Below are 13,555 nucleotides of genomic sequence, written 5' to 3' on the forward strand. Positions count from 1 at the left end.
AAATAAAGAGAAATAACTTTGTTCATGATCTGTCACCAACTCACTTGATCTCTAGTTTCTAGACCCAGAGACAGTTGACAACCTAACCTAACATAGTTATGCTAGGACTAATAGACCACAAAGTTGCTGAACGTGTTATTTCAGTTTAGTTTGCAACAATATAGTTTAACCAAAGTCAGGGCTCTCAAGTTTTGAAGTTTGCAAGGAGTGAGACTTTATTTCTCAGGGGGGAGGGGGCGTGGCATTGGCACAGTGCCATGCCCCCTTCCCCCCTGATCGAAGTACATGAAAGTCCTACGTCTGCTTGAACTACTCGTGGCGCCACACCACTTCCCCCCGATCAACAGACCCACCCTCCCCATGTCCCATCGACCAAGCTTCAGGAGAGAGCACAAATTCCATTATTTCAAACACACTGTTTTATTTATTCTAGAACCCTATAATAAATAATAATCATAAATTATAATAATAATTTCACCCAAATGGGCCCTTTGAACAGCAGTGGCTCATTCTGCTCTAAACAAACAGAAAACAACCAAATGAGAAAAAACACATTTAGCCCCAAAATGGTCTCTTGAACAGTGGTGGTTCTGTCCGTGTGTGTGTGTGTGTGTGTTTATGAGTGATGTTGTAGCAAATTTTGATGCCTTGATGACTAATACTGGGGGCTCCCATTTAAAGCACTGTGGTTCAATGTCAGCCATTTTCACAGTCATGATGGTCATGGGTCGGTAGGTAGGTCAATATTTTTTTTTTTCAAGATTCAAAGTAAAAAAAAAGTACAATTTTGTTAATACGTAGGTATGAATTTAAACAAATGTGCATATTGTGACGTAACTGACTGGGTCCTCAACCCGTGCCTTCAGGCGCATCACTGCAAACCTCAATCTGATGCAGGTTATGTACTGTAGACCAGCCTTTCTCAAACTTCTTTGACCTGAGGCCCAGTCATGGCAGACTTTGGGGTCATAGGGCTCATCTACACGTACCCAACCCCACTCCCTCCAAATCAAATTGTCATTATCATTATCACAATCATTATTATGCCTATATTGTTATACATGCACATTCACTTAAATGTTTTGTGACATGCACATCAGAGGACTGCTTTACTAATGTAAGATATAATTAGTTTCATTGCTTTTGCATGGTTGCATGATGCTTGCATAAGAAAAGAAATACTTCTCAAAACAGCAACAATTATATGGGTGCTATTGTTTTGGGATGTTTCCCTCATGCAAGCATCATACATTGGTAGGAAATGGAGGAAAAAAAATAGTTTAATTTGAATGCCTGAATGTAAGGATTCAGGAAACACAATACCAGCTTTTTTGGCGAGCAGATAGGCGTAAATCACTGATCTGTTGATCTTTAACAGATAGAAAGAAGGCTACAATAGCTTTTGGCCACGTTATATTCAAATTTGAATCAATACTCAGTGCTATACAGTGTATTATACAGTCTCTGCTCTGTTTCTATGGAAGTTCCAAAAATCAACGTTGTTCTGATAAGTGTCGTTCAACAATTAAATAGCATTCAACAGGTTGAAGCGGAGCTTTGATACCAACGTTATCGATTAGTTTCAGTTTCTCTCGCGCAGACGCCTGCATTGAATGAACGCTCATACCACCACTTTATTGTATGGCTCCATGTTTAATGACATCGATAGCATAAACGTTTGTTTTCTTTTTTTGTCCGTCCGGGGTATCTTGATCAACTGCGCAGCAAATTATCAGACGAAGCACCGGGCCTAATTTCACTCCACGACTCCGCGGACCAGCAGTCTCCACGTTGCGGACCCACATCAAAACAAAACTATTTCCTGATTGGTTGAGAAATCCTATTTTCTGATTGGCCGATAGGTTAGTAACTGAACAGCAGCTCTCTGAACTGAATGAGCGCACAGACAGCAACGTTGTGTATTTACGTTTGTAAAATATAGCGCTTAGAAATAGCTGTGCGGGCAAGTTAATAATTTCTCGGAGTGAGAAATGCCATGTGTGGCGTGTGAGCGTGTGAAGTCATTGAAATGCGTGTGTCTCACGCTCAATGCGTGAGACTTGAGAGGTCTGACCAAAGTCCTTAGCTGCAGTAGCCTACTAGCCGTTCCCATTCACTTTCCGTTTACTGTGCTAACGATAGCTAGCTAGCTCGGTCCGAAAGAGTTGCATTGGCATTGCACACAAGCAATGGCAATAAAATAGTACACAAAATGTTATGAATATGTTGTTATTGCTTATTCAAGCGTAACTCGCGCCAAAATGCATCCTCAATGAGTCAAACTTTCGTGAATGGGAGTCGTATAGCCTACTATTTTGATGTGTCAAAATCGCTATTTTAAAACACTAAGAAGGCTCAACACAACGTGAAACTTTAATCGAAGTATCATCGGTGTCTCTACACATGAACTTGAGCATTGAGAACATTGTTAGTGTACACATAGTTTACTAAAAAAAAAGGTTTTGGACAACTCACTCCTTGACTGATGGCAGCGAGCACAAAACCCAAGTGAGTTGTTCAAAACCTTTCTTTTAGTGAACACTGTGTACACGAACAATGTTCTCAATGCTCGAGTTCATGTGTAGAGACACTGATGATACCAAAGATTGTTAAGGCGGAGCAAGATGTTTCATCAGGAGCCACTTCCGGGAACCCGGATCGCACGAGGGGGGGGTCAAAATCCCCCTTTATGCAGAGCAGAGGCAGCGACTGCTCCATTGAAGTCTATGGGCATAGCTCAGAATTTCACCACATATGCTAAGGTCTTGGTTCTATAGAGTTAGGAATGTGAATTTCGGGCACGTTTTCATGATCCTCAAACCCTTCTGAACATTTCAGGTACATTTTTAGCATTTTTGAGCATTCCAGTCTGGACAAAATCAACCATATATTAGGTGTGCGCCGGTTATTTATGCAGCTGCTGTTGGCCGGTTGCAACGTACGCTCGTCAATACGACACGCCTCTTTATGCAGACAGGATTCGATCCCCATTTCGCGCCCATAGACATGAACTACGACGAAGTATCTTGCTCCGCCTTAACAATCTTTGATGATACTTCGATCGAAGTTTCATGCTGTGTCTTCTTCTTCTTCTTCTTCTTCTTTTTTATATGGCGGTTGGCAACCAACTTTTTGGTGCATTACCGCCACCATCTGGACTGGAGTGTGGATCAAATGGTCATCCTACACTTTCCTAAATTCTTTTAAATAACCCAGTTACCTTCAAAAAAGAAAACAAAAAGGAAAAACAAATTTCACCTGATTCTCTTTGCAGTATATCATTCAAATTTAATGTCATCTGGATTTCACCAAGTTGTGAGATAAATCTTTGTCTGGCTTGATGGTACTCAGGACAAAACATAATTACATGCTCTATGGTCTCTTGACTATTACAATATTCACACATTCCATCAACATGCTTTTTCATGGTAACTAATGTTCTGTTTAATCCTGTATGTCCTAGCCTCATTCTGGACACCACATCTTCTTCTTGCTTGCTTCTGCATGTATTCCTGCTCCTCCCCACCTTTCCTTGAATACTATGCAGGTGTCTTCCAGACTGTTCGTTATCCCATACAAATTGCCATTTTTCATTTATTTTAGCTTTGATTATACTTTTGACTTCAGCTTTGCTGTATTTAATATTCAACTCTATATCAGACTTCCCTGCTGCTTTCTTTGCACATTTATCTGCTAATTCATTACCTCCTACACCTATATGAGCTGGTACCCATATAAATGTAGTACTAATACCAGACTTAAGCAGATTGTTGGCTAATTGCATTACTTCATATACTATGTCCTGTCTAGACTCAGAGTGACAACGTTTAAGGCTTATTAAAGCTGAGCTAGAGTCTGACGCAATCACAGCTTGCTTAGGTCTATTGCTCTCTACCCACAATAAGGCCATCCATATTCCTATAATTTCTGCTGTGTATACAGCTAAATCATCATTGATTCTCTTTCCAGATTCAATGTTTAATTGAGGGATAACATAAGCAACTCCCATTTTCTTATCAGTCTGCTTAGATGCATCAGTATATAAAATGACTGCTTCTTTATATTTGCTCGCAATGTAACTCTGGACCCTGTAATGATCCACTTCAACATCCTTCTTTTCCTCTAATAAGCCCAAGTCTACTGGAACCTCTGACATCAGCCAAGGAGGAACAACAGGATATGCCACTGTAGGGCTTATTTCAAGAGCACTGATTCCCATATTTATTACCTTTTGTTTTATTGTCCAACCAAAACTTTTAATAAGGTAACTCTCTCTCTCTTGACACTGCCATAAAACTGATTGACTCATGTGTTTTTCACTATGACCCCTTAGATTTGTCCAATACACAAGAGACAGCTGGTCTCTTCTAAGATAGAGAGGCATCTCTCCCATCTCTACCTGGACTGCTGCCACTGGCGTGGTCTTAATTGCCCCACAGCATAGCTTCAAACCTTGGTTCTGAATTACATCTAGTTTCTTAAGTGATGTTTTAGCAGCAGACCCATACACTACACACCCATAGTCAAATACAGATCTCATCAGCCCTGTATAAATGGCTTTTAAAGCAGGTCTACTTGCTCCCCATTCAACTTCACGCAGACACCTCATCACATTCAACACTTTCTTGCATTTCTCAATATTTTTTTGTATATGCATTGTCCAAGTTAACCGTTTGTCAAACCACATTCCTAAATATTTGAAGAATTCCACTCTTTCTAAATCTGCCCCAGATAATTTGATTTTAACATCTACATTTATTTTCTTCCTAGAGAAGAATAAAGTCTTTGTTTTATCTATTGAGATCCTAAACCCCCATTGAAGGGCCCATTCTTGGACTCTGTTCACTGCCTGTTGCATCTTACCCACCACAAAATCTATATTTCTTTCGCCCGTTTTGAAGCACAAAATGACACTCACCCACAGAAAACCCCACCTCCCCCCCACGACCAACCCCTGTACCTGTCCTCTGCCAGCGTGAAGAGGACACTAGCCACCATTAACCCACGCAAAGCAGCAGGCCCAGACAACATACCAGGACGAGTGTTGAAGGACTGTGCAGAAGAGCTGAAGGATGTTTTTACAGACATTTTCAACACCTCTCTGGAGCAAGCAGTCATCCCATCACTTTTCAAAACTGCCACCATCATACCCGTGCCAAAGAAATCATCACCATCATGCTTCAATGACTACCGTCCTGTAGCACTCACGCCCATAATCATGAAGTGCTTCGAACGGCTAGTCATGTCACACATCAAAGCCACCCTACCCCCCACCCTGGACCCCTTCCAGTTTGCATACCGAGCCAAACGATCCACGGAGGATGCAATCTGCTCTGCCCTCCATCCAGCCCTCACCCACTTAGACAATAAAGACTCATATGTGAGAATGCTGTTCATAGACTTCAGTTCAGCATTCAATACCATAATACCACAACAACTCATCAGCAAACTGGACAAGCTAGGATTCAGTACCTCCCTCTGCAACTGGCTGCTGGATTTCCTGTTGCAGAGACCACAAGCAGTACGTGTCGGGGACAACACCTCAAGCACTCTGACCCTGAGCACGGGGGCCCCTCAAGGGTGTGTGCTCAGCCCCCTGCTCTTCACACTGCTAACACATGACTGTACAACCACTCACAGCTCCAACCATCTGGTGAAGTTTTGCGGACGACACAACACTGGTGGGCCTCATCACTAAGGGCGATGAGGCTCACTACAGAGAAGAAGTAGACCTGCTGGCTAAATGGTGCAAAGACAACAACCTCCTGCTAAATGTCAGCAAGACCAAGGAGATTGTTGTCAACTTTCAGAGAGGCCACAAACAACTGCCACCACTGTCCATCGACGGAGATGCTGTGGAGAGAGTGAGCAGCACAAAATTTCTGGGGGTGCACATCAGCGACGACCTCTCCTGGACCACCAACACAGCATCACTGGCGAAGAAAGCCCAGCAGCGCCTCTACTTCTTGCGCAAATTGAAGAAGGCAAGTGCCACGCCTCCTGTCATGACTACATTCTACAGAGGGACCATCGAGAGCATCGTCTCCAGCAGCATCACAGTGTGGGGCGGAAGCTGCACAGATCAGAACAGGAAGACCCTCCAGCGCACTGTTAACACAGCTAAGAGGATCATTGGAGCACCACTCCCCTCCCTGCAGGACATTTACACCACCCGCCTCACCCGCAAAGCACTAATGATTGTCAAGGATACAACCCACCCTGCACACGAACTGTTCAGCCTCCTGCCCTCTGGAAAGCGGTACAGGAGCCTCCGCTCCCGCACCACCAGACTGGCAAGTAGCTTCATCCACCAAGCAATCAGGATGCTGAACACTCTACCCACTCTCCCATCACTGACAGCCCCCCCCACCCACCAGCCAACCAGGAACCTAGGAAACTAGGATCCTGTCTACCAAACCCCCCCCCCCCCCCCCCCCAACACCGCCATGTGGAACTGCACTGTGACTGCGCAGCCAAACGTGTTGCTGCTTCACATCAAGCCTGATATACTTGAATTACTGCATACTGCATATCAATGTAAATATACAGGTCACACAAGCACAAGTTTAAACTTCATGTAACTGTTAAGACTATAGAAATATACAACACAACTACCTCTATTTTTTTTTTTTATATATATGTCCTATATTTCTATTTTGATACATACATGTTCTATATTTCAGTCTTGCACTTTAATTTAATGTTTATTGTCTATGGCTATGTCCATAGTATGTCTATGTCTGTATTTAAAGCATGTCTATGTCTGCATGGGAAAGTAAGAAACGAAATTTCAATTCTTTGTATGACCAGTGCATGTAAAGAAATTGACAATAAAAGCCGACTTGACTTGACTTGACTTGACTTGACTTTCTTCCTTTTTTCCACATTGCTCCATCATCTGCAAACAATGCCACCCCAACTGAATTTTGTATGTCTTTAAAAATATCATCAATCATTATTGAAAATAATAGTGGACTAACAATACTTCCTTGTGGGACACCATTTTCCACACTGTATTGCTCACTTAATTCTCCATTTATTTTAATTTGAATTGTTCTATTAGACAAAAACCCTTTAATCCATTGGAACATCCGTCCCTTTATTCCCAATATTTTAACCTTTATCAGTATACCTTCTTTCCACAACATATCATATGCCTTCTCAATGTCAAAAAACACTGCCACTACATTTTCTTTGTTCACTTGAGCCTTCCTTATTGTATCTTCAAGGCATACAATGGGATCCATGGTGCCTCTACCTTTCCTGAATCCACTTTGTATAATGACTCATTAATCCTTTCGTTTCAACCCAATATGTAAGCCTGTCATTAATCATCCTTTCCATAGTTTTTCCCATCTGGGATGTTAATGCAATAGGTCTATAGTTAATTGCTATTTTAGGATCTTTCCCAGGTTTCCTAATAGGAATAATTATAGACTCCTTCCATGTTCTAGGAATACAGCCATCTATCCATACTTTATTATATAGACTTAACAAAACTTCCTTCCCCTTATCACTTAAGTTCTCCAACATGGAATAGCAGATTTTATCCATCCCTAGAGATGACTTACCTAATTTACTTAATGCCTTATTGAGTTCAGATTTCGTAAATAACACATCCAATACCCCTTCTTCGCTATCCTCAATGTCAAACACATTGCGATATTTTTCAATTGTAACTTCTCTACCTCTTTTTTCTTCTTGATTTAAATTCCCTGAGCTGTGCACCTTGGCTAATGTTTTAGCCATAACCTCTGCTTTTTCCTTATTATTGGTGATCGTTCTTTGCCCCTCAACCAACACTGGGTATCCATATTCCCTTCCATTCCCTTTCATTTTTTTAATCATATTCCAAACTCTCTCCACTGGAGTAGTTCGACCAGTAGAGTCACAGAACTTTTTCCAATGATCTTTTTTAGCTTGTCTTATTGTTTTCCTAACTATTGCCTGAGATCTTTTATATTGAACTAAATTCTGAAAATTATGTGTTCTTTTTAACTCTTTAAACGCTCTATTTCTACCTTTAATTGCTTCCTTACATTCTGTAGACCACCATGGCACTATTTTAGTTAACGTCTTAGGCTTAGTTTTTGGGATTGATACTCCTGCTGCAACAATTATTCCACTGCCAATTTCATTACACAATTTCTCAATATCCTGATTTTTATCAATAGATAGTAACAATTCATCACTTACTTCTCTATACTTACCCCAATCTGCTTTTCCTAAAATCCATCTCTCTTCTCTTATGTCATGTTCATTTCTTAATTCCACTCCTATCTGAATTCTAATAGGATAATGATCACTTCCTACTGTGCTTTCCCTCACTACCTCCCAGTCACATCTATCTGCAATGGTTTTTGTGACAATAGTTAGATCTATTGCTGACTCTGTACCCCTTGCCACATCTATTCTAGTCCCAGATCCATCATTCAAACATACTAACTCTTTCTCTTCCATAAATTCTTCGACTACATTTCCATTCCCATCATCCCTCTCTCCCCATAATGTACTATGTGCATTAAAATCCCCACACCAGATAATTCTCCCTGTCAAATCCTTCCAAATATCCTCCAGTTGCCTAATCTCCACTTGTCTACATGGGTTATAAAAGTTTATAATTGTCACATTATCTTCATTTGTCCATACTTCTGTAGCAATGTATTCCAAGTCATTCCCCCTCTTTACCTCTCTATACTGAAGTCCCCTTTGTATAAAAATTACAACTCCTCCTTTACCTATTTCCCTATCCCTTCTTATAGGGTCATACCCCTTTATTACAAAATCCAACCTAGGCACTAGCCAGGTTTCTTGTATACAAATAATATTAGGTTTCTCTTGTAAATTTTCAACATATTTTTTGAATTCTTGGCCGTTTGCAATTAAACTCCTAGCATTCCACTGAAGTATAATTAAAACCATTATACAGGCCCACTCCATGACTGTGATTGTTGTGTTTCATCATTAAGAATATCTCTTACTCTTTCCCAAGGCATTCCCTTTGCATCCAGGTATTTTTCAGCTGACTTTACAATTATTTTAATTCTTTCAGTTCTACTAGTGGTCTGTGCTGAGCAATTGATTATCTCAGCCATGAAGAGCACAAAATCACCTTTACTCACAATCAACGTATCTTCTTTTAGTTGATCACACTTTACACATTCCTTTACATCTTTAGTCCCATCCTTTATTGTTTCTACCGGTACACCTACACCTCTTGGGACTTTCTTAGTTGCCTCTCCATAGGAAACCCCTTGGACTACTTTAATTCGCTGTACCTCCTGCATTCTTTTGTTAGCCTCACAACCTCCATATGCTGCACTATGTTCTCCTCCACAGTTGCAACATTTTAGTTTTGCCCCTTCTTCACACTTTCCATATTCATGTTCACCACTACATTTGCTACATCTTTGTTTGCCCTTGCATATCGCCGCTACATGCCCATATCTTTGACATTTAAAACACCGCAGTGGTGGAGGAATGTAAACCTTGACATCATAGCTCATGTAACCAATCAAGACTTTTCCTGGGAGTTTAGCTTCGTCAAAAGTTAACAGTACTGATAGACTGTCACATATAACTCCATTCCTTCTTGTTTTAAGTCGCTTTGCTTCCCTTACTTTAACATTTTGTATTCCTTCTTTCACTGAATCCACTGACTCACTTAGAGGAATCCCAGAGATCACACCCCTAACAAAGTTTTTGTCATATGCCATTGAACACTTCACTCGCTGTCCATTTAGTTTATTTGTCTTTATTGCTTTCTGTTGTTGTTCATCACTTTTACATATTACTAGTAAAGAACCATTCCTCAATTGTTTAGTGCTCCTTACCTCCCCAATGTCTTTATGCAGACTTTTGGTTAGTTGGATTGGACTCCACTCGTTAAAAGTAGTCCCCTCTTGTAACAATTTGATAAACACCTTGAACTCATCTTCACTCCTTTTCACCGTTTTTATTTCTTTATCAATGTCACTATAATCTGATTCGTCTCTATCTTTAGTTTTCCGTTTCCTATTGATTACTTTCCACTCATCCAAACTCCCGCGTCCAACATCCATCTCCCCATCCTCACTTCCTGATCCGTCATTTCCTGACCTCTGACCATTCACAGTCCAGTTGTTGCCAACCGCCTGTAGCTCACGATCAACAGACAAACGTCTACGCTCCTTTCCTCCAGATGCCGCCATTCCCCCCTTCATGCTGTGTCGAGCCTTCTTAGTGTTTTAAAAATAGCGATTTTGACGCGATCATGTATCAAAAAATAGTTCCCATTCAAAACTCCACAACACGGACAAGCTTGAAAGTGGCGCTTCAGACATAATTATGCTTTTAAACGAAAGTTTGACTCGTGTACATTCACAAAACACCCTAGGGTGCATTTTGGCGAGAGTTACGCTTTCAGAGAGAAGTTTATGCTTCAACGTGCTAGGACTCCAGAACTAGTGTCAGTTTTGATGTGTGACGGCTCCCGTAGTTCTAAACGAGGCAGCGCTTGAGAGGTTGGTTGCTATATAACTCCTAACCACTAGATGGGAGAATTTCTTACACAGGGGGGCTTTAAAAGTGATTAGGGGAGAGGCGAGAGACACGTATGGAGCACAGCTGAAGACGCACTGTCACGAGATATAAGCAACTCCTCTGCAGGATATTGTTTTATTCAGTCATTTGAGCAATATTAGTGAAAGTGTTGCTTTTTCCAGCCTATGTTTTCGATGGTAAACCATTGTTAGTCAATAGTGAAAGTAAGTTACTGCATATAACTGTCTTGTCGTTGACTGACACCACGGTGAAGTTAGTTTCACTTTGCCAATTAGTTCAAATAATAGACGAGTGCAAATGCGTGAAGGCTATGCTATGTTTTAGTAATGCATGGTTAAGTGTAAATGACTAAACCAGCCTCCTTCAAATGCGCCGTTGAATGTCAAAATACCGATGCATTTATATGACATCGCGATTTGCGCTGTTAAAGGGAATGACAGATGTCATTCTCATTGGTTTAAATGATGTTACGCCCCAAACACACCCATGGCTGATTAAAAAACCTAGGAACACCTTTTTGCGCCATGCGCTCGACGTTTGATAACGAAAACCCTCCCAATGTGGACTGGACACATCCTACTAAATTTGAATAAGCTTTTGACGAGTGACGATGCGCTTTTGACTGTCATGATGGGGCCCATAGTCTTCATTCACAGGACCAAGCAGTGCTTTCTCATCTGCCTCCTTCAGTCACTGTAGCCAGACTGCACTAGGTCAAATGTCACTACAAACTGAGATTAACCAACGTTTTTTTAACTCATTATTCTTTCTGTAATTAATAAATCAAAATGAACGTGTTATTTTGACAGCCCTACTTTATTACTTTATTGACAAAGAAATGGACACTTTGCCTGAAGTCATCATGCCAGTGCCTTCGCTGCTTCACACAGATCCAATTAATTAATGTTATGCTAAGACGGCATTGAGGAAATAAGTAGGCCATGTTACATCCAGCATTATCACAGTGGTATTGGTACTGTAGTAACCTGTCATTGTCTAACATGACTTAAGTTAAGTGTCAAAATGTTGTCATTTTTATTCCATTTGCCATTAATAAACAATGGCCTCATTCAATGCAGTTAACAACAAGTCCATAATTAACTGACGTGAAATTAGCCTTGTCTCATTTGTCATTACTGTTATTCAGCTCCACAAGCCTATATAAGACAACAACAAAAAAATCAACTGCACGATTTTACAAAGCCAAACCTCCAGAAGGTGCTTCGATTTGTACATAACCCACAAGGCCTGTTTTCATTCGATTTCCACTCGGCTTTTCCAATTGGCTTCCATACATTTACCATTGCTATGGTTGACAATATGGCAGTGGTTGCTAGGGTAATTGAGATGGTTGCTAGGAATTTGCTGGGGTAAATTAAAGGAATTATCCGGAGTAAAATGCACTTTAGATCAATTTACGGATGATTGGGAGTACATACGTTGAGTTGACATCAAAATCATGTAATTCGGATGTGTTTTGAGAAAGTTCGATTGGAGTAACACGCTCTGGAAATTCACAATTTCGTCGCCGTTTAAAAAAAAAAAAAAAAAAACATAGTCCAGTATTTCTTGAAATGAAGTTGTATGGACTGGACTATGTTTTTTTTTTTTTTTTAAACGGCGACAACATTGTGAATTTCCAGAGCGTGTTACTCCACACTTGGCAATCGACTCCTACGGACTTTCCCCTAAAGATGGAAGCAAAGATGGCAACATTTCCGGAAAGGTACTGGCTTGATGAAATTCATTCTGGACTCTCTATCCGACCACATAAAGACCTCGGGATACTTTAGTTTGGCTTTAGGGACCCTCTACTCACTACCACTTAAGTGTAATGTTGTTTGGAACTGTAGAAGAGGTATAAAAATAGCGTTTTGTAGCGGCGAAATAATATGTTCTTCTCACTTCCACGCTAACGAGTTTTGACTAAAAACTGTAAAATCGAACTTTCTCAAAACACATCCGAATGACATGATTTTGATGTCAACTCAACGTATGTACTCCCAATCATCCGTAAATTGATCTAAAGTGCATTTTACTCCGGATAATTCCTTTAAGTGGTTGCTAAGGTAGGTGTTGCTAGGGCACCTATCAATATAAGCGGTTCTTTGCATACAGATCATTTTCTGGAGAAGATTAAGCAGCCCTTGGTTTTGTTCCCAAGTCCCATGTGTGCTGATGTATATAGTATGGGTAAAATGTCTGTATCACTTTTAAACCCATGTCAGTGTTACTTCATGCTTTATGTTGAATTCTTTAATTCTTTACTAAGCTCGGCTATGTTATGTGCCAAGACGTACGCATGGTAGTGAATCCTACCGACCAGCTGGTTATGGTTATCAAAGCACCCCCTGAAACAAAGCTGCATGTTTCTGAACCTAGTGAGGTAAGGTTGTTTTCTGAACCCAGTGAGGGGCCGCATTCACAAAGCATTTGATCTTACCGCTAGGAGTACTTCTAAACCGCACTAAAAGTTTTTAGCCAGGAGTTTTCTTTTAAAACCCATTCAGAAGAAAAAATGACAACTCCTAAGATAAAATAAGAGCTCCGTTGCTATGATGAATAAATAGCATAAATGAATAAAGAGTAAGACAAAGCAAATAGCCTAGTAGCATAATGAAATACACTGTAGATTGATGCAGTAGCTTTGCAACATTGAAATTAATCTGTATGAAGACACGTATGTTTGCAAAGAGGAGAAACAATTTAATTTGATTTACAACGAAATGTAACATTAGTTTACATGCAATGAATGGTTTTAGTTGTTGTTGGTGGCGTTATTGCATCCCTTAGTTACAATGCACAATTATTACCTTGTGATTGAAAACTCCTGTAACTGCATGTGTATTTCAAAACATTGCATCGTAAAATGCCACAAAAAGCGGCTTAGGATTGTTTGTGAATAGGTCTTAATGAGTTAGGAGTCCTCTCGGCTTCCTCTAAGCTGTCCCAGACTACTTTTAGGGTTACAATGCTTCAAGAATTACTCTTAGTGAAGAAATTAGGAATTCTA

General features: G+C 40.5%; 1 protein-coding gene across 2 annotated transcripts in view; it reads left to right on the plus strand.

Annotated features, from left to right (window-relative positions):
• Positions 1 to 13,555, plus strand: part of e2f1 (E2F transcription factor 1) — a 106,227-nt gene that overhangs the window by 72,492 nt on the left and 20,180 nt on the right. For both annotated transcript variants that reach the window (XM_042098238.1, XM_042098237.1), the window contains exon 5: positions 12,814 to 12,928. In XM_042098238.1, the coding sequence (XP_041954172.1) occupies positions 12,814 to 12,928 (115 nt within the window). The remainder of the gene's footprint in view (positions 1 to 12,813; positions 12,929 to 13,555) is intronic.

This window comes from Alosa sapidissima, chromosome 7 (genome assembly GCF_018492685.1).
Source record: "Alosa sapidissima isolate fAloSap1 chromosome 7, fAloSap1.pri, whole genome shotgun sequence".
NCBI classification, from domain to species: Eukaryota; Metazoa; Chordata; class Actinopteri; order Clupeiformes; family Clupeidae; genus Alosa; species Alosa sapidissima.